The sequence below is a fragment of the Sesamum indicum genome, linkage group LG3 (genome assembly GCF_026168435.1).
Source record: "Sesamum indicum cultivar Baizhima isolate 11 linkage group LG3, ASM2616843v1, whole genome shotgun sequence".
In the NCBI taxonomy this organism is placed as follows: domain Eukaryota; kingdom Viridiplantae; phylum Streptophyta; class Magnoliopsida; order Lamiales; family Pedaliaceae; genus Sesamum; species Sesamum indicum.
This window is the reverse complement of record NC_142659.1, coordinates 15,520,116-15,539,623: the sequence shown is the minus strand read 5'-3', so window position 1 is coordinate 15,539,623 and position 19,508 is coordinate 15,520,116. Positions and strand designations below refer to the sequence as shown.

Below are 19,508 nucleotides of genomic sequence, written 5' to 3'. Positions count from 1 at the left end.
TTTTATCCGGCTAGTGACGCCATATAATATATTAATGTTAATATAGTGACGCCATAAAGTTGCATTTATAGCTGGCGTTGTTCGAGTGTTATCATACAAGACGGATTAGTTTATATTAGTTTATTACCTTCATAACAAGACGGATTTTTATCATACAAAGTTAGTCCCTCACGTTGCAAATTTCTTGAGGTGAAATTAATTTTGTAATATTTTTTTAAAATATAGAATTAGTATTGAGTATTTCAAAAAGGTTAAAACTAATACTATAAACAACCCTATATTTGAAAACTAAAAATTGCAATTTTCTCTTCTTTTCTTTTTTTACTTGAGAAGAAAACACTGCTAAAAATCTGAATTGATTTTCCCATGTTCATATTCTAGTTTTAACAGTTTGATTCTCAGCGGAAAATGGAAGCTTCAGTTCTCCTAATCCGCCCGCTCTCGGCCTACATCCAGCAGGAGCTCTCCAAACGATACATCCTCTTCAAATTCTGGCAAGAGCCGCCGCATCTCCGCCGCGAGTTCCTCCGGAAACACTCTAACTCCATCAGGGCGGTGGTGGCGAACGGCGCGCAAGGCCCCGATGCTGAGATGATTGACTTGCTGCCGCTTCTGGAGATCGTCGCGAGTCACAGCTCCGGCCTCGACAAAATTGATTTGGACAAGTGCAGGGAGAGGGGCATAACAGTAACCTACACTCCAGATGCTCTGACGGACGAGGTGGCGGACATGGCGATTTTGCTGACATTGGCGACGATGCGGCGGATTTGTGAGGCGGATCAATATGTAAGGAGGAGTGAGTGGAAGAACGTTGACTTCAAGTTGACGACAAAGGTGAAACTATTTTGGTCATCTATTTTATTAAGGATAATTTCATTTGCGCCTCTTAATTACTTGTGTTGTTTACACAAATTATTCTTATTTTTAAAATAATTATACATATACCTACTAAATTATCATTATCGTTTATACAAATTATTAATACTTTTTAAAAAAATTACCCACCCCTAAAAAGGTTAGTATCATTACACAAAAAACTCCTATTTTTTACTGTTAAGAATAATTTTTGTAATTATACAAAAGTCAAAAATAATTTCTATAAATAGACCATAGGACTGGGGGCGTAAATATAACTATCCCTTTTATTGATTTCTTTTCTCTAAAAGGAAGTTGAATTTAGCTTTTCATGATTTCCTGTCTGTTCAGAACAACAAGTTCTCTGTTTTTTAGAAAGAAAAGATTGTCTGAAATGAGGAACTTTCATCGGGCTTGATATGCTTAATCCGTGTATCATGTCAAGTTTTTCTTGGATAAATTATCCTGTTTTTTGAGTTACATGGATGCAAGTTTTCATAGTATTCTGATCCTTGTTGCCGTCAATCGTCACTGCTCATCTTTCATTATCTTTCTTCAGTTCAGTGGCAAAGCAGTGGGGATCATTGGATTGGGCAGGATTGGCTCTGCCATAGCTAAGAGAGCTGAAGCTTTTGGCTGTTCAATCGGTTACCACTCTCGTTCCCAAAAACCAAATTCAAGATACAAATACTATACATCTGTTGTTGACTTGGCTTCGGACTCTCAAATTCTTATCATAGCATGTGCATTAACACACGAAACTCGCCACATTGTCAACCGGGATGTCATTGATGCATTGGGTAAAAATGGAGTTGTTGTTAACATTGCAAGAGGCTCCCACATAGATGAAGCTGAGTTGATTTCTGCACTTGCTGAAGGCCGGTTGGGAGGAGCTGGGCTAGATGTGCTGGAAAATGAGCCGGAAGCACCAACTCAACTTCTTGGGCTTGATAATGTTGTCCTCTCACCTCATGTGGGCGCCAGCACGGTTGAAACTCGCAAGGTGTTGGCAGACCTCGTTGTTCAAGCCCTAGATGCGCATTTTTCGGGCAAACCACTGCCAACTCCAGTTATTTGATATTGGTGTGGGGGTTTCCCAGGGACTGTTTCTCAGCTGCACCTATTGTGTGGTAGATTGTGTAGTAGAATTTGTAGGTAAAACTGTTTCCCTTGTTATTTCAGTAGTCGATTCTTGCTGCAAACACTCGTTATTGTTCTTATGATAAGCACTTATCAGCAATGATCATCACTATCTGTCATCACAGATCGAAATGCATGTTTAGTTCGATGAACAATGTGATCCTACATTATAATTTCAAACTTATTTTATCGTTGGTCATAGGTTTACTTTTATAGTTAAATGTTGGGTTAGAAGCCGTTGGAGGATGTCCTAACACTAATATTTTAGATTTCTCCTGACAATGCAATTAGTTGCCCATGTGCAGCACAAAACACTACAAGAATTTCTATTGTTTTGCCAGTCGACAGCAATAGAAACGGTTTATTAAGTAGTTTATATGCAGAATTCACGGAGTGTCCTGTGCTGCAACTTTATTTTTTATTTAGAGGCTCCAGAAAAGTAGGGAGGACTCTGGAAGTCGCTTTCTTGAAGTTGTTGCTTACATAGATATTCTTGACTCAGGCCCCAGTGCATTTAGCTTGTTTTCTTGATAAAATTTTCCACAGTTTCTGATTGCAAATTGGGCAATTTCTGAGTCAGACTTGACCTTCTTTTGGCCAAGACATTGTGTATATAGTCTCAATCATCTACAAAAGAATCTTAGGTCCAATGTTAGTGGTAAGTAGTCGTCGGGATTTATAACTACAGGACTGTAACATTGTAATAGTAATCTGTAAGTTGGGAAAGAGTTTGGTGATTATTGAACCTCAGTTGAACTTCATTCTTGACATCCCTCGGATGATTTACTCATAGACAAAGCTTAGCAGTACATTGTTCCTGTACAGCCTAAACTTACATAGGAAACATTAAAAGGAGTTCCTCTTACACCATTTTCTCTTCACTTTTTTTACAGTCCTAACATACGATCTCAAAGTGAAAAACCCAAGGAAACATCCCTTCTGAACTGCACCCTCTCTGTTCCCAATCTTCAAATCCTTCTCAACTAGCTATTTCATCAAGAATAAGCAGCACCTTTGAAGATGAGAAAGTTGAGTGTCTCCAGTGTGAAATATATGAAACTCCCTTTAGTGTGAGTGAAAAAGCACCCAAAGTTAGATCCAACCACACACTGCCATCCATTTCCATATCTTTTGTCAAATTCCTGCCAATAATAGTAAAAAGGGACTGCAAATCATAAGAAAAAAAACCTTGAAATTTCATAGAAACAGTGAAAGAGTTAGTGCTGTCTGTCACCTTCTTGATGTGGGCAGCAATGGATTTGCAGTCCAAAACATCATACAGATCCAGAGCTTGAGAAGCACACGCCATTGCTTGGATCTGCATCTTCAATGGCATATCAGTATCCTCTATCAAAGCTTTCCCTTCCAGCATCTTTTTCCTGTATCTAAAGCAGAAATCTTGACAGCATAGAAAGGAATTTCTCCTGTTCTTGTTGCTCTTTCACTAAGAAGACAACAATGATGATAGAATACCAGAATGTGCAAGAAAGAGATATAGATTCAGCTTAGTCACCATCTACATGAGGCCTTGTAAGCATATCTATAAGGGGTGTGCAATATAGGTGTCTTCCATGTGTAGAGGAGTCATTTGATGTGGGATTCTTGAGGTGGGCACAAAGTCCAATTCTTTAATGTCCTTTTTCTCCTCACTTTAAGGACTTTTCAACCTTATTCTATGTCGGGACACTCATTTCTACGTCACTCTAAGAGGATATCGATGCTAAGGATAAAGCTGGTGAGGCCTTAAATCACTCCTGCCTTCAATTTACATGAAATTGCTTGTACCAAGAAACCAGAATTTGGGAAAAACCAACTATGCCAAGCATCTTTACCAAAAGCAGAAAAGTCTCACTAATCGTTGAAAGAGAGGGAGAAAGAGAGTGGAGGCACTATTCTAATTCAAATTAGATTTGATTAAATTTGAATTATTCTATCGAAAATACAATAAACTTGTCATCTGGTTGATGTACAATTAAAAAAATAACTAATCATATTAATAAGTATATTATGTTTGCTTTATGATTGATTTGATTCGACAAATACTTAATTTCGATAAGAATTATGCGAGGAAGGAGTTGATTTTATAGTCCAAAAAGAAAGAGAAAAAGATGATGATGACAACGACAACAATTATGACATGGATATCATTATAGGGTTGAATTAAAATATCCATTGTGCACCTACTAATATAAAAGATATTAAATATAGTATAGAAAATCATAAGAATGTATAAACCTTATCAGCAAGAACAAATGTTTGGTGTATTTTGGATGAGCCCTCAATTTACTTTGTAACTTACTAAAAACGGAAATCATATACCAATTTTTTTTTAAAAAAAGTAAATTCAATTGATTTACACTCATCAATAATTGGAGAACAATCATTGAGATTCTTATCAGTTCTCACTCATCATTTATTGAATCCACGATGTAGAATTATTACTACCTCATACATTATATGTGTGTGTAAGAAAATTAGAGTTGAAGATGAATCAACCAACTTCTCCTTATGATAATCTTTTCTATTACTACGTGGTTCCAACCTACACTATAGTAAATAAGGTGGTCCGATGATCAAATCATTTGATATCTTTAAAGAGCATAAAAAATCAAGAAATATAGCTGTTAATATTATACTCTGTATATATTTTTATTGTAGAATGAATGAGAAGTGCATTCATAGTCAACTATGAAGACAATGAATGTGTCCCGTATATAACGATTACATGATCAACTTTTATTTAAAAAAATATTTTGCATATATATGAAACAGGATAGAAGATGCAATAGAAATTGAAGAATTATATTAAAAAATCCAATCTACCATTGGAATGGAACTAGCCACAGTATTTTTGGTCTTAACTTTTATTATTATTTTTATTTTAGTACAAAGTTGGAGGGTTGGGATGATCTGGGTTCAAATCCAGGACTCTCTTCTCTTCAAGGAGGGGAGGAGAGGAGAGTGATATCGATTCAATCAACTGGATGATGATATTCTTGATCCTAACTTAGCGTTCAATTTCGAACCAGATTCTTATTGGACTTCTCCATTCCATTGATTCACACAATTTAGCTAGGCCCAATATATTTGAGGCTTGTTAATTATTTGAGTATCATCCATTGAGGTTTATAAGGTGCAGTACCAGCTTAAATTGGACTAGCCTACCAGGTCCATCCTCAAGTATATCTTGGGCTTGGGAATGGCCCATAGTGAAGCCAGACCCATAGTATAAAATAGAACTTTTAACAGGTATATGTTATTTTCTAAACTTTGTCCCCAAAAAAGAACCCTAATGATATTAGAGCAATGAGTTCTGTTAATTGAATTAAGGGATAGTGGTACAGATTTTTTTTTTTTTTTAAAGTTTGGTGTAATTACATACAAATATTTAATAGTTTGAAAAATTACATCTAGTACTTTTGATGTTCGTTTTTATAAATTTTTTTGTTAGTTAAAATTCAACGAATTTGCTAATGTTAAAAAAAAAATTGAATAAAAATTTATATTTATAATGATTAATTTATTACACTTATTATAGGTTAAATAAATTTTTTTCTGATCAAACTACCTTTATAAAATTGATATTTTACTTCCTCATATGCATTAGCGTGTGAAGATGTACAAATATAGTTTCGTAATAACAAATTTGTTTGGTCTACAATAAGTTAGTTGAGATAAATATGAATTCTTATTTATTTATTTTTTTTACTAATCAACAAATTCAATAAAATTTTATTTATAGATAAATTTACTTATTAGATAAAAATAAATATTATCAAACTTAGATGTAATTTTTTAAATTATAAATAACTTTGTATAATTATATTGAAATTTAGATGAGAACAATGTAATTATCCCTTGAATTAATATAATCTAAAGTCATCTTATGGCAATTTGCTTGAAAATGTAATTGAATATAGCAAGAGTTAAAATGGCAACACCAAACCAACTTCAATCATTGGAATCCCACCCACCAAAACACTATTAGCATCCCAAAATGTTGCACTCCCTGCCCACTTACTTGTAATGATAAATAACTAATTTATATGTTTGAATCATTGAATTCTTATTGAGAATAGACAAAATACACTATTTTCATGCCACAATTTGAGAGAGACGTCACAATATTATACTAGAGATTTGTTAACTAATCTTTGATAGTGTTTAAATGTTGTCTTTTAAGACAATATTATGTATTTTTGTTGGCTCAACTGACAAGAATGGACCACTTTTTAGATAGATGATTGCCTGTTCATTTTACTGTACTAATGTGAAAATTATGTGGGTGGGTAATCTAAATACTCCTATAAGCGGTTTATAATTCTAAGAGCATGTCCTGATCTGTAATAGTGATCGAAACATATAAATTATCTAAATTTATTATGAGTTCAGACTTCAACAAAAGCATGATTGTTGAAATACATGTCTCATAACTTATATACAGGAAATTTTAATTCAAATTGAGTTTGATTGAACCTAAAATCAATTATATAGCAAGTGTATTACATTTATAATGTAATAAGTGTATAATTTTAAAAAAAATAACCAATTACAATACACTTACTCTATAATTAATTAACTAAAGTTTTTTCCAACCTACAAACATATAAAATTCATATTTTCAACCATCAAACTAAAATTACACCAAAAAGGGTAAAATCCCAAGTTTCCAAAAGATTGCATTTGAAACTACAATGTCTTGAATATTCACCACTCGACCGACAAGAAAATTCAAAAATCCAACTAAATCATTTGTGAATATGCATAATTGTGAGGTGGGTCAATTTTGATTGAATTTAAATTTAATTGGATCAAATTAATTATAAAATAAATATAATATATTTATTATATAATTAATTTTTTTTTAATTTATATATTAGTCACATAATAAATATATTATATTTATTATATATAATAAATTTAAATTCAACTAATTCGATTTGAATTAAAAGAATTCGTATATTGTATGATATAATTTCGACTAATGTCAAAATGAAAACATGTTGAGCAGCAAACAACTGAGAATTAAAGAAACTATGATTTGGTCACTTGTCAAAATTCCAACTTTTAATTACACTTAAGAATCAGAAAAGACATCCGCCACCCACCACTTGTGACAGCGACCGCTGGCTGCCGACACTCACTCCCAAACCAAAGCAAGAACCATGCACAGGCTTGGAGTAAGCCTCGGTTTTATTTAATAGGTGTCAATTTTGGCTGCCCTTTCTTCTACTTGCTATCATCACCACAGAACCAGTTCATCATCTGTCTCATGCACAGTTCTACACACACTGACAGTTCTGCTCAATTGTCCCCTTTTAGACCTTTTCTGTGAGGAGCCCAAGTTAGTTACTTGTTGATTCTTCAGTTTTATCACATGGGACTGTTCTTTTGTTGATTGCATTTCAATTTCAGCTGTTACACACACACACACAAACTGAAAAATAGCTGGAATTAAGCTTTTGGAGCTGTTGTTTTAAGAGCTGATGAAGTCAAGTTCTTGATTGTGTTGTGTGAATATTTGCATTTCCTGAGGATTTACTGTGAGAAAGTTCTTGTCTTTGCACTTTTTGTGTCTTTCTTGGCTTGATTTGGGACTCTGTGAACTGAAAAAAGTGCAGAAATTCAGTGAGAATTTATCGTCTTTATCGGAATTCTTGCTGTGAAAATCTTGAAGAACAGTAGTAGAAATGCTGCACACAAAATCAGAATCTGATATAACCAGTTTAGCCCCATCGTCGCCCTCAAGGTCTCCGAAGAGGCCTGTATATTATGTACAGAGCCCTTCAAGGGATTCTCATGATGGCGACAAGTCCTCTTCCATGCATGCAACTCCCAATTTCAACAGCCCAATGGAGTCCCCTTCGCACCCCTCGTTCGGCCGCCACTCCCGGAATTCCTCCGCCAGCCGATTCTCCGGCATATTCCGGTCATCCTCAGGGCGAAAGGGTGGCCGGAAGAGAAATGATAAAGGGTGGCCTGAGTGCAATGTGATTGTAGAAGAGGGGAATTATGATGAGTTTGATGATGATAAGGCGTTTACGCGGCGGTGCCAGGCTTTGATGGCGCTTTGTGGGTTTATCGTGCTGTTTACGGTGTTTTGCTTGATCATATGGGGTGCTGGCAGGCCTTACAAGGCAGAAGTTGCTGTTAAGGTAACCTCTGTTTCCTCTGATCTTGTTGTTTTTGTGATATTTAATTATTTGTTCTGTTTATTTGGAGGAAATTGTCTGAATGTGAAAGAGGTAGGAAGTTAAGGTTATTGTCTGCTGGTTGTTATGGTTTCTGCAGTGTTGAGCAGTCCTAATTCCACACAATACTCTGTTGGTGAATCTGGTTATCTTTGGGTTGCAATAATTATCAAGGCGTAATTGTGTGGATGCCCTTCTAGGTTGAGAATTGTGTGAAAATTGTGACAGAGCAGGGTTGTCTCAGCCGTAATTCAAACACAAAGGTTGTAGCATAATGCCTTAAATTGGAGGGTAAAGCTTCTGTTAATTGTTACCCTATAGAACAATTGAAAGCAAACCGGCATTCGTCCAGTCCTTTTAAACAAACAATGACGATGTTTTATTTAACAGATAGCTTGCCTCCTTTTAACTAATATAATTTCAGTGAAACTCAAGACTCCAATGTTGTCTGCAGAGCTTGACGGTCAACAACCTTTACTTAGGTTCGGGCGCAGACTTCACTGGTGTTCCAACGAAGATGTTGAACGTGAATGGATCTTTGAGGATTAGTGTGTACAATCCCGCTACATTCTATGGTATTCATGTTAGTGCGACGCCTGTCAATCTCATCTATTCGGATGTTGTTGTCGCAACGGGACAGGTAATCCACAAGGCCCTTCATTTTCTTGTTGCGTGTTCAAAGTTCTGCATCATTTATCAAGACCACATTAACGTGATAAATTGTTGCTTAAAACACCATGAACGTTGTAAACGCAATGATTCTGCTCTTCTATGTTTTGTCTCTGTCGGTTTCTGAAACTGCAGTGACATGTATTCTTTTCCTCATTTCTGCTGCAGCTGAAGAAATATTACCAACATCGTAAAAGTCGCAAGAATGTGTTAGTTCACATAGAAGGAACCAAAGTTCCCTTATATGGGGCTGGATCAAACCTAGTCGTTTCCAGCAACAATGCTGTTCAGGTTCCATTGACGTTGGAGTTTGAAATCCGATCCAGAGGAGATGTGGTGGGGAAACTGGTTAGAACAAAGCATCATAGAAGAGTTTCCTGCTCGTTGGTCATCGACTCGACCAGCAACAAGCCCATCAAATTTAAGAAGGATTCTTGCACTTACAGCTGAAATTAGTACTACATGGTGAGGTGAACATGTAGTTCTTGATTTCTCTGAACCATATTGTGAAACTACTTGTCCAAAGCTGCAGTTTCTGTAAGAATTATCTTCCCGAGAGATGGGAGTTTTTCCAGTTTGAGAGATGTGGTAATAAAGCGGTGAGTTTGTAAAGAATTTGTGAAGATCCTGTTGTAATTTATGTGAGATGCGTATCAGTGTTGGACAACTTTGAACAATAATTTTCTCTTTGGTACATCATTATACCTTTTCAATGTAATAATTTTGGTAATTTTGTCTTAAGCTTTCCCTAACTATGATAATCGCATGAATTGACATCCTCTCTTTTTAATAAAAATTTATTTCCAATTATTTGATTGAATTAGTTACATCTCTTCTTATAAAAAGAAGAAAAAAAGTTAAAATCTACAAGAGTTCCACAGTTCTCGAATATCAGCTCATTTTTTTTAATTAAAATCAAATCTTGTAAATTTTTTAAAATTGTACTTCAATTATAAATTAAGTGCATTGAATTTGTCATATAATTACTTTAAATTCAACTAAATTTGATCTAAGTTGAAATCTTTTGGAAGGAGGTAAAATCATACTTAAATCGATTTTAGTCAAATCAAATCATTCAGCAAGTAAAATATATTTGTCATGTGATTTATTTTTTCTTAATTATAAATTAATTATAGATTAAATATATTAAATTTATCATATAATTAATTCAAATTCGACTAACTATATCCTGTAATTAGAATTTTTCAAGGAAGGACTCAATATATTTTTTTTCCCTTGATATGAATTTAGAAGATAATTAAAATTGGTTGTGTTCAAGATTTTGACAATTTGCAGGTCAAAAAAATTAGAGCGTAAGAAGGTCAAAAATCAACTGCAAACTATTATTTCTTTTGTAATAGAAAGACTGTAATATTATTTCTTCAGATTGGTAATCCGGAAAGCTTTTTATTACATCAAGACTCAGATGTCCGAAACTAAATACTAAAGCAAAACATAATTACAGACAAATAACGATTAATGGGTAATTAAAAAAGAGAAGGATCAATATTTTCACGCAATGTTAGACTAACTTGGCAGCTCCGTGATTAGCGGCAGTACCAGTGTTAAAATCTTGTGTTTTCATTCTTAAACCCTTTGTACTTTTGCACGTTGCAGCATTTATTTCACTCCGCAGCGATTCACATTCATCAATCAAACTACAGATCTCACATAAAGTTCCAATCGTTACTCCGAAATCTTCAAGAATCTGAATTCTTTGCCTGCAGTCACTATGTATGGATCCAAATTCACTTCAAGATCCCTGCTTTTTCCCTTAATTCTCTTCCTGTTGCTCTCTTCCTTCAATTTTGCATCAGTATTATCAGATAATGAAGATGCTGATGATTTGGAAGACATTAACGAACTAATAGCGATAGATGATTTGCAAGACAGCGGAGAAAATTCACAGCCCACAACCCACTATGAAAGCAAAGATTTTGGAAAGAAATCTGAAGCAGAGGTTTTGAGCAAGGCCCAGAGAATAGTTCTTGAACTCAACAATGATAATACAAAGAGGGTAATTGAGGGGAATGAGTATGTTTTGGTTTTGGGTTATGCCCCATGGTGTGGCAGAAGTGCTGAGCTGATGCCAAGATTTGCTGAGGCTGCAAATGTGTTGAAAGGCTTGGGGAGTGGGATTGTGATGGCTAAGCTTGATGCTGAGAGGTATCCAAAGGCTGCTTCAAGTCTTGGGATTAAAGGGTACCCCACTCTTTTGTTGTTTGTCAATGGCAGTTCTCAGCCTTACACTGGTGGATTTTCATCGTAAGCATTTCTTTCTTACTTCATTTATGATTTTTGTTTGGTTTCTAGAGCTTAAGATTTACTGAATGTGGACGGAAAGATAATGAATTTGAGAATTGTTTAGAAATTTAACAAACTTTGAAACAATTTACATTACTTGTTTGAATGAGATGCATGATCTTTTGTAATTTTCCCTTGAAATATGAGAAATCATGACCACGCCAAAGATTCTTCATTGAAAAGAACATTCTTTTTGGATTGATTGCGTACTACATATAAGAGCGTGTATGCGGAATTATTGATCGTGGGTTCTGCAGTCAATTGTTACCTATGGAGGATTGATGACTTGTGCGTGCCGTGCTGGTACAGTTTGTCATCAATGTAGTAATGCATTGTTTATGAATGTGGCCTGATTCGGAGCTCTCTCGTGGTCATATTTTATGAAAAGGGAAGAAATGGTGATATGGGCAAGGAAGAAAACAGGGTCACCTGTTATTAGGATAAACTCGGTAGCTGAGGCAGAGGAATTCCTGAAGCAGCACGCTATGTATGCAATCGGGCTGTTTGATAACTTTGAGGTATGTGCGGAAATGTTAATTTTCTGGCTGAAGATGTCAGTGTAAAATTGTGTGCCTGTGTCCTGGATACCATTGCACTGACGCTGAGTTTACTCTTTTGCTGTTTTTCCCTTCTTTTTGCTTCTGAAGTATGGCAGGTCTTTGAGAGATGAAGATAAAAGACATTTCATCATAGTCAAACATGTACTAATACATCTCTAGAGACCTTAAAACAAGGAATTAGATGGAATTTCAACATGTGGAAATTCAGTGATTCTAAATTCATAGAGATGATTTTCAGTTATGAAATTTCTGAGGTTTTCCTGTCTTCAAATTTGTACTATGTTGACATATTTCTCATAATAAAGTTCGGCAAAGGAAACAGTTCTTTCGATCATTTTTCACGGGCTTACATCTTTAAGATTTCAGAATAGTATAGGTTTTGTGATGAAGTAATATGACAAGAAACCATCTGGGGCTTGCTCCAAATTTGCATGTTTCTCTAGTTTATGATGGAAGCTTACTGATATAGCTGCGGTTCTCATGCAGAATCCTACAACCCTGATTTACTTACATTCATCAACATTGGTAATTGATATCTGTAGGCCAAAATCTGTATTTGACATTTTGAAGAAGAGAGACAATCTTTCCATGTCATACTGTTTAATATCCCTCATTTCTTAGCATTTTTGTTTATCTTTTATGACATTCCGTTTGATTTCTTGACGGTTCTTACTGTTTGCACAAGTATTAGATAAATGTGATGTGTTGATCTAACTTTACTGCAGACAAATTAAATCATAAGTAAAATCTTTGTCAGGGACCTGATTATGGAGAATTCATAAAAGCTGCTGCAGCTGACAATGAAATTCAATTTGTGGAAACTAGCAGCAGCGAGGTAGCCAAAGTCTTATACCCTGTTGTCAAGCCGACAAGACCTTTTTTTGGTCTTGTCAAAAGCGAACCAGAGCATCACACTTCATTAGGTAAGTTCATAATATTTTAGTCCAGTCTATCTAGTCTAGGGACGATAATCATCTTCTGTAGCTTGTTCTACAATACAACCAAATCTGCACTTCTATTGTGTAGTTCCAGAAAAAAAAAGCAACACTGCAGAAACAAAATTTCTATGTAACTATGAGTAAATGTCCTAATCATTGTGATCAGAATCTTTAGTGATTCTCAGACTAGTTAATACTTCTTTACTTTCACACCAAAGAAACTATTTTTAACAGAATGAAGACCATGAAAACAGTTTTTGTTTTCATTTATGTTATAAGGTAAAAAGATCATGATGGAGCAATGGTGGTTATTTATCTATCCAGATCACAAACTTGATCAGTGCTCATCAATTTCTCATTATTCAGCCATATGTATTTTGTCTTAAGAATCAACTTGTGGCTTGCAGATGAAAACTTGACTTCAGACAGAATCTTGGAATTTTTGGAGAATAACAAGTTCCCATTAGTTACTGTAATGACTGAGCTCAACTCTCCTAAAGTATATGCCAGCCAAAAGAAACTGCAGGTTCCTATTTGCATAAGTTAAAAGTTATTAATTCTGCCTTTATCCTATTTTTATTTTTCTTTCTGTTTATTTGCTCATATCTCTTAAATAGAGTAAATGTGATTATCTAGGTTGTAATAAAGGATACATTTTTAGTCTCCCTTTGATGTCAACTAGGTGTATGTCTATGCTGAGGCTAACGACTTGAAGAAGCTTCTTGAGCCTTTACAAGAAATTGCCAAGAAGTTCAAGTCAGAGGTTGATCAAACTGCATACTGCTACTCTGAATTTCTCATTCTGCCATTATATGTCTCTTAACATCTTCCTGTGATTACAGATATTGTTTGTAGCTGTGGATATTGAAGAGGACAACCTCGCAAAGCCCTTCCTGACTTTATTTGGCCTAGAAGAGTCGGAGGAAACTAGCGTAAGACTTGTAATAAGTCATGCATCTTGAGTACCGTTTCTCATTTGAACTTCTAGCTTTGTTTACCATTTGTGTTTGTCTATAGGTTATTGCTTTTGACTACAATAGCAATTCCAAGTATCTGTTGGAGTCGAATCCCACATCAAGAAACATTGAGGTAAGAATTTGGATATATTTGGTCTTAATTTTGAACTACATGTTTCTCTGGTCCAGTCATTGTATATTTGTATATTCACATTGCAGGATTTCTGTATGGGGCTTCTGCAAGGGACACTGTCTCCATACTACAAATCACAACCGATTCCTGAGAATGTGAGTTTCTCGTGTAAATGACTTGATCGGAACTTTTGCATTCTTTCTACACTTGCAGTTAATTCCAAAGCAATTTACGATGATGTTTATTCCAGTTTAAAGAGGTGATAATCTTAGAGACACTGTTCGAATTCTGTAATTGCAGAAAAACGCCAGTGTTCTGACAGTTGTGGGAAAGACATTTGACGATGTGGTCCTTAGAATTCCTGCAAACATTGTTTTAGAGGTTTGTTCAACTTTACGCTCTCAAAACTTTATCTGTCATGTTCTGAGCTTCTTGAGCTGGAGCAGCATTTAATCCAAGAAAAGTGAGAAAGATTTTTCTACTTGAGCTGTGTGATTTTACGTTACAAAACGATGTCAGAAATTTCATAGTTGTTAGCCAGATGAAATCTTGGCATTGCTATTCTTTAGGTCCATACACCATGGTGCATAACATGTGAAACAACGAGCAAGCAGGTCGAGAAACTGGCCAAGCATTTCAAGGGGCTCGATAACCTTGTTTTTGCAAGGATAGATGCTTCTACAAACGAACATCCAAAATTGCAGGTAACAGTCTAGTTATCTGTAACTCTCAATTTACACCACATCATCCTCTTTATATTAATTCTTTTCATAACATAACGAATAATTCAGGATCGAAAATTTCATTTATTTACATATTGGAAGCTTCTTTTCTTCATAAACCGCTATAAAGATTTCATAATTGGCCATTCATTGGCTTCTTTTACTGCCATCTATTTCCCTGTTATCACACCATTATTACTTTCGGGCTCAAATACGGATGTTTGCACAATGTCATCGTCTAAACAGTCTGCTGAGATGTTCAGGTGTCATTGCAGGTCGAGGACTACCCGATGTTACTCTTTTACCCTGCAAACGACAAGTCAAATCCGGTAATCACTTGATGCAATTGTGATTGAGTTATCACAATTTCTCCTCTTTTAGCCCTGTTTTTCTTATACGTCCATCTGCAGATCAAGCTCCCTACAAAATCCGGCTTGAAGGACATTGCAGCACTAATCAACAAAAATTTGAAAAGTCAAGACACCTTGGCCAAAGATGAGCTGTAGTCGTTTCTTAACATACCGTTGAAGTTCATTTTGCTGCAAGAATTATAAGAGGAAAAGTACCATGATCACAGGAAAGTTTACCAGAAACGTAGATACAACTCATGTAGACGTCACTTTCATGAACTTATACTGCAAGGAGATAACCTAAACGCCCGTAAAATTTAATGTATGTGGTGTGTATGGGTAGAGAAAATTGTTTTCTTTTTACTATCTTGTAACAGCAGATCCTATACATGGACGATTGTGATTGTGTAAAGTTGATAAATTTTGGAAGAAACGTTATATCGACTATATTTATTGTTATTGAGTATGATGTTCTTTCAGTTGGCAACATTTGGAGACAGTCATCTTTTGGCGCAAAATATTTGATGTTTGGTATAATTATAAATATTCCTCGTTAGATCAAAGATTATATTCACAAATTCACGAGGATGTAATGAGCGTTGGTTCGAACAGTTACAAATGCAGAATGTGTATAATCACCTCTTTGATATGAAATTTTTCATGATCAAAATGGGATCCAGATTCATCTAAATTCGGATTTCTTTTTCCTAAAATATCCAAATTTGAAGCAAAAAATAGCATGCAATAGCTGAGGATGAACCATCAAGACCAATTTCACATCAAGAGCTTTCACAAAACTTAATAGTCTTACAACATCGGATAGGATATGGTTTCCCCGAAAACAGAAGTCTATACACAAAATGCTCCTAAGCTAGGCTTCATATTCACATATGTTATAAAACCATATGTTTTCTTCTCCGATGATGTTTGATATGCCAACCCAACCTGTCAAAAGGAGATCATAATTTCTTATCCTCAATTCTTGGATTTTGCCAAGAAGCACAAGAAGACAAGCAAACTGTTGGACAAAATTTACTTACCTAGTGAGATCGCGCTCACGAATATCGTGAAAGCCAATATAAAGATGATAAATGACGCCCTCCTCAGTATGCTAACCATCTTTCGCACCACATGCTGCCCTACTAAGGCAGCAACAGTAGCTACTAGAACGAAATAAAGGGCTGCAACAAAGATTTTAGCAAACGCCAAGAAACAAAAGGGACAATTAAACAGACGTTCTTTGAAATTTTGATGTAATAATTCTGTCCATGGAAAGAAAAAGTTGGACGACGTACCATAAGATGGGGGGAAACGCCTCAAAAGGTAATATTGTATTACAGACATGGACGAGGAAAATGTCATGATTAATGTTGCTGTAGCACTTGAGACCTGCATTAAAAGTACTCAAAACCAAGTGTTTTGGTCTGACAATTTTACATAATTTACTTGATCACGGGAAATATTGCTGTGTCGACATTACAACGTAAGTTGATCAAACAGAAAGAAGAAATTGTACCTGGGGTGGAATTCCCAGCTCTAGTAACAATGGACCTATAATGAATCCTCCTCCGAGGCCTAGCAGCCCGCCTACTATACCAGCCAAAATTCCGCAGCAACAGCAAAGAATCAACTGATGCACTCTCCAGTTAATCCCTGCTCCTCCTTTGGATTCTACCACCCTCCAACCCTTGTACAGGCAGACTGCCTGGTACCCGGAGGCTCCAACGGCAACGGGTATCTACGAACAAGGAGAAAATAGAACCGTCACCAAATAGATTACGAACAAATAAGTGTAACTTTGGAAAAAATAAACTGAAACCCATGCAGTCATATATAATGTATTACATTACATATTCATGCTGACCGTCCTGTTTTCAGGAAGAATTTGTAATACAAAATATGACAAACAGGATTGTAGTGTAATTTCTTAAACTCGATGTGCCTATTAGTAGTATATTTAATCGTCGCAGAGTGTCAAGTGATATGGAACATTTGGATCAAAGGGAATGGTAGATTGAACAATTATAATTATGTTGAGAGAAGATAATTTTTTTAATAGATTTCTTCAACATGTATAGACTAGAAACATGTAATAACTTGGATTTGCCGCAGTTACCTGCAATAAGGTTACAGTCCAATATGCTGCAGAACAAGTGGCTGTATAGTCCTGGAAAAGACGGCAAATGTCCTAACCAGAAAAAGAATCGAGAAATCTGAAAAACAAAAAGTTTTAACAGAGTATTTTGAAGATAAACCTTGCCGACGTGTAGTAAGAGGATGATGAGCCAGACAACAACTAGGATGCTGAGCTTCTTCCAGTAGACATTGTCAATGAATGAGACCTGCGAGTCTTGTTCATTCAACATCAGAAACTACCTATTTCTTAGAATGTTGAAGTTGTCATATCATTACCTCAGGTGCTTTATTTTCATTGAGACGCATTCTTGTTTCACTAATTGGGCCATCGGGCAGAAGTTTGTAAGGGAATTCTTCGCTTCCATTATCCGATGCTTAAATCAATGAAACCAATAACCTTTGAACAAGGATTTTTAGAAATTTCTGCAAACATGGATATTATGACAAACCTACTTACAATCAGATAACGATCGTCTAGCAGCCTCCTGATTCAGAAGGAAGAGAGCAAGAAGATCAGGTCAAAGACTTTTAATGTTGCAGGACCGTGCAAAATGACATTGAAACAAATAAAATTTCAACGAAGAGTATGAAAAAACCTCTCAATTATGAAAAGAATTATATTTTACTGTACAAAAACCCCTCTTCTCATGTTGTACTCTGGAGGAATATCTAGCAGTATAAAGCACGAAAACAAGGGAGGTAATGTAATTTTTTAAAACTCGAACGCATTTTAGCAATAATCATAAGTGTTGGCTTAATTATGTCAAATTTCAGACAACCTTCATAATTATGGTTTCTTTCTTCCATGTTTCAACACCCTTGAAGAACGCTTTCATCGATGTACCTGCAACAACACAAATCTATAAGTATTTACCTTCTGAAGCAAAAACTGCAAAACTTAGGCAAACATTGGTGACCTATGAAAAGAATGATCAGCAAGACAGTAACCATCCACTCTGCAAAAATCACATTGAAAATAACTCCAATGCTGATCCCAAGCACTAGCATTGGTTGGAAAAGAAGGGCTAGATCATAATCAATGATCGGAAGGTCAAGTGAAGGGTGCCGGAGCTTGAGGTTATAATAAACAGTAGCAACTGCTGCACCAGTTATCATACCTGAACATAAACACAAAAGGTTCAAACTTGGGAATTCCGTCCAAAAGGACTTAAACAGAAATGTATCAACATTTTGAGTCGAAACAGAGCATGAAATCTAACATTTGGACACTGCAGTTGATGTTTTCGGGTCGAACCCGATAATTAAAGTGAGCATCGGGACAAAAATGCCGCCTCCACCAACACCTCCTACGCTACCAAGAGCAGCTCCAAAGAATCCAATTACTGTACCAAGACCAATTCTCCACCCGAACTCCATATCCTGCAAATTTTCAGGGATAAAACTTCATTACAGTAACAAAATTTGCTATTACCAACAACTGAACTGTAACAAGGTTTATAAGTAATGAACCAACTCACAGGCCAGACATGTCGAAAAACTCTGTCCCTACTCTGCTGCAAGAAACTGATGATTCTCGTAGTAAAGTACCCTGATTCCAAATTTTCACTAACCCCATCTCTTCTTGAAATGTCCTGCTCCAAACCCTCCTGAGCTGCAACAACAGCACAAGCTAAAACAAGCAAACCAGACAAAACCAAAACCTTCCCAATCTCAGCCATGAATTTGTGCAAAAACCCCAATTCCTAGAAACCAAACAACCTAAGATCAAGAACCAATAATACTATAAATCAGCAGAAAAACTCTCCGTTGACCCAAGCTGAGCGATTCCCAGAAGCCCAAAAAGCTCAATGCAAATGGAACCCTCTCCTATCCTTAACTCTTCGATGTAATCTATGATCCATACACCATGAAAAAGCAAGAATCTGTGCTCGAGTCCGTGTGTGGGTGTTTGTCTTGGAGCAGTAGGTGGGGCACATTTACGGGCAGTAAATGAAGAGCAAATACAACAAGAAAGGCTAGTCCAAGAATTGATATCAAACAGATAACAATGATAAAAAGAAAGAATATCATAGCAATTTAGGGGAGTATTTGATGTAATAAAAACAGTATGAACAAAAGGTATTATGAGGTAGAGTGGCCAACCACTTTCGCTAAACTCCACAACTTTGCATGTAGTAATTAGGCCCACCTTATTAGTAGATAAAGTATTCAAAATTACACCAAAATCAGATTGAATTTTCCGTACAAATTCTACTACATCTTTTATTTTATTATACACACCATATATACTAAATAAAATAAAAAATATAACGGAATTTATAATAGAAAATACAATCGCATGCAAAAGAAGGCCAAAGTTTGGATTTGTTTGCTTTGAGGAGGAATTGGTTGTTCCTCCATTTTGGTTGAGTAATTGGTAAAATAACATAAGTATTTGAGTATTTGTTTTTCGATGTTTAATATTTCTCAAAAATGTCCGAAACTTTCTGAAAAAGCAAAGCAAATGTGTTTCATCTTTTTTATTTTGTATTGTTGTTGGGGCAAAGTAATTGTATTAAAATGTAGAAAGAAACAAAGGAGTACATCAAATCTT

At 35.6% G+C, this 19,508-nt stretch overlaps 5 protein-coding genes across 5 annotated transcripts; 3 read left to right on the top strand and 2 right to left on the bottom strand.

The window, feature by feature from the left end:
* Positions 1–209: 209 nt before the first annotated feature.
* LOC105157645 (hydroxyphenylpyruvate reductase) lies at positions 210–2,194 on the top strand. The gene is made up of 2 exons (XM_020692623.2): positions 210–834; positions 1,415–2,194. The coding sequence occupies exons 1-2, from the start codon at positions 409–411 to the stop codon at positions 1,931–1,933; spliced, it is 945 nt and encodes a 314-aa protein (XP_020548282.1). The 5' UTR covers positions 210–408; the 3' UTR covers positions 1,934–2,194.
* A 538-nt stretch (positions 2,195–2,732) lies between these two features.
* On the bottom strand, positions 2,733–3,596 carry LOC110011732 (uncharacterized). The gene is made up of 2 exons (XM_020692786.2): positions 3,230–3,596; positions 2,733–3,137 (listed from the first exon to the last, which is right to left on the bottom strand). Exons 1-2 carry the CDS (start codon positions 3,365–3,367, stop codon positions 2,991–2,993), a joined length of 285 nt encoding a protein of 94 aa, XP_020548445.1. The 5' UTR covers positions 3,368–3,596; the 3' UTR covers positions 2,733–2,990.
* A 3,621-nt stretch (positions 3,597–7,217) lies between these two features.
* Positions 7,218–9,585, top strand: LOC105157642 (uncharacterized). Its single transcript, XM_011074063.3, has 3 exons — positions 7,218–8,150; positions 8,641–8,826; positions 9,024–9,585. The coding sequence occupies exons 1-3, from the start codon at positions 7,686–7,688 to the stop codon at positions 9,303–9,305; spliced, it is 933 nt and encodes a 310-aa protein (XP_011072365.1). The 5' UTR covers positions 7,218–7,685; the 3' UTR covers positions 9,306–9,585.
* Positions 9,586–10,342: 757 nt separating this feature from the next.
* Positions 10,343–15,284, top strand: LOC105157641 (protein disulfide isomerase-like 1-6). Its single transcript, XM_011074062.3, has 12 exons — positions 10,343–11,120; positions 11,548–11,677; positions 12,477–12,642; positions 13,065–13,183; positions 13,340–13,420; positions 13,500–13,589; positions 13,675–13,746; positions 13,833–13,901; positions 14,047–14,127; positions 14,316–14,450; positions 14,744–14,797; positions 14,879–15,284. Exons 1-12 carry the CDS (start codon positions 10,588–10,590, stop codon positions 14,972–14,974), a joined length of 1,626 nt encoding a protein of 541 aa, XP_011072364.1. The 5' UTR covers positions 10,343–10,587; the 3' UTR covers positions 14,975–15,284.
* Positions 15,285–15,573: 289 nt separating this feature from the next.
* LOC105157640 (sulfite exporter TauE/SafE family protein 3) lies at positions 15,574–19,318 on the bottom strand. Its single transcript, XM_011074061.3, has 12 exons — positions 18,433–19,318; positions 18,175–18,334; positions 17,872–18,072; positions 17,734–17,798; positions 17,412–17,439; positions 17,231–17,328; positions 17,074–17,160; positions 16,935–16,985; positions 16,335–16,556; positions 16,114–16,207; positions 15,859–15,999; positions 15,574–15,763 (listed from the first exon to the last, which is right to left on the bottom strand). Exons 1-12 carry the CDS (start codon positions 18,631–18,633, stop codon positions 15,690–15,692), a joined length of 1,422 nt encoding a protein of 473 aa, XP_011072363.1. The 5' UTR covers positions 18,634–19,318; the 3' UTR covers positions 15,574–15,689.
* Between the last annotated feature and the right edge of the window lie 190 nt (positions 19,319–19,508).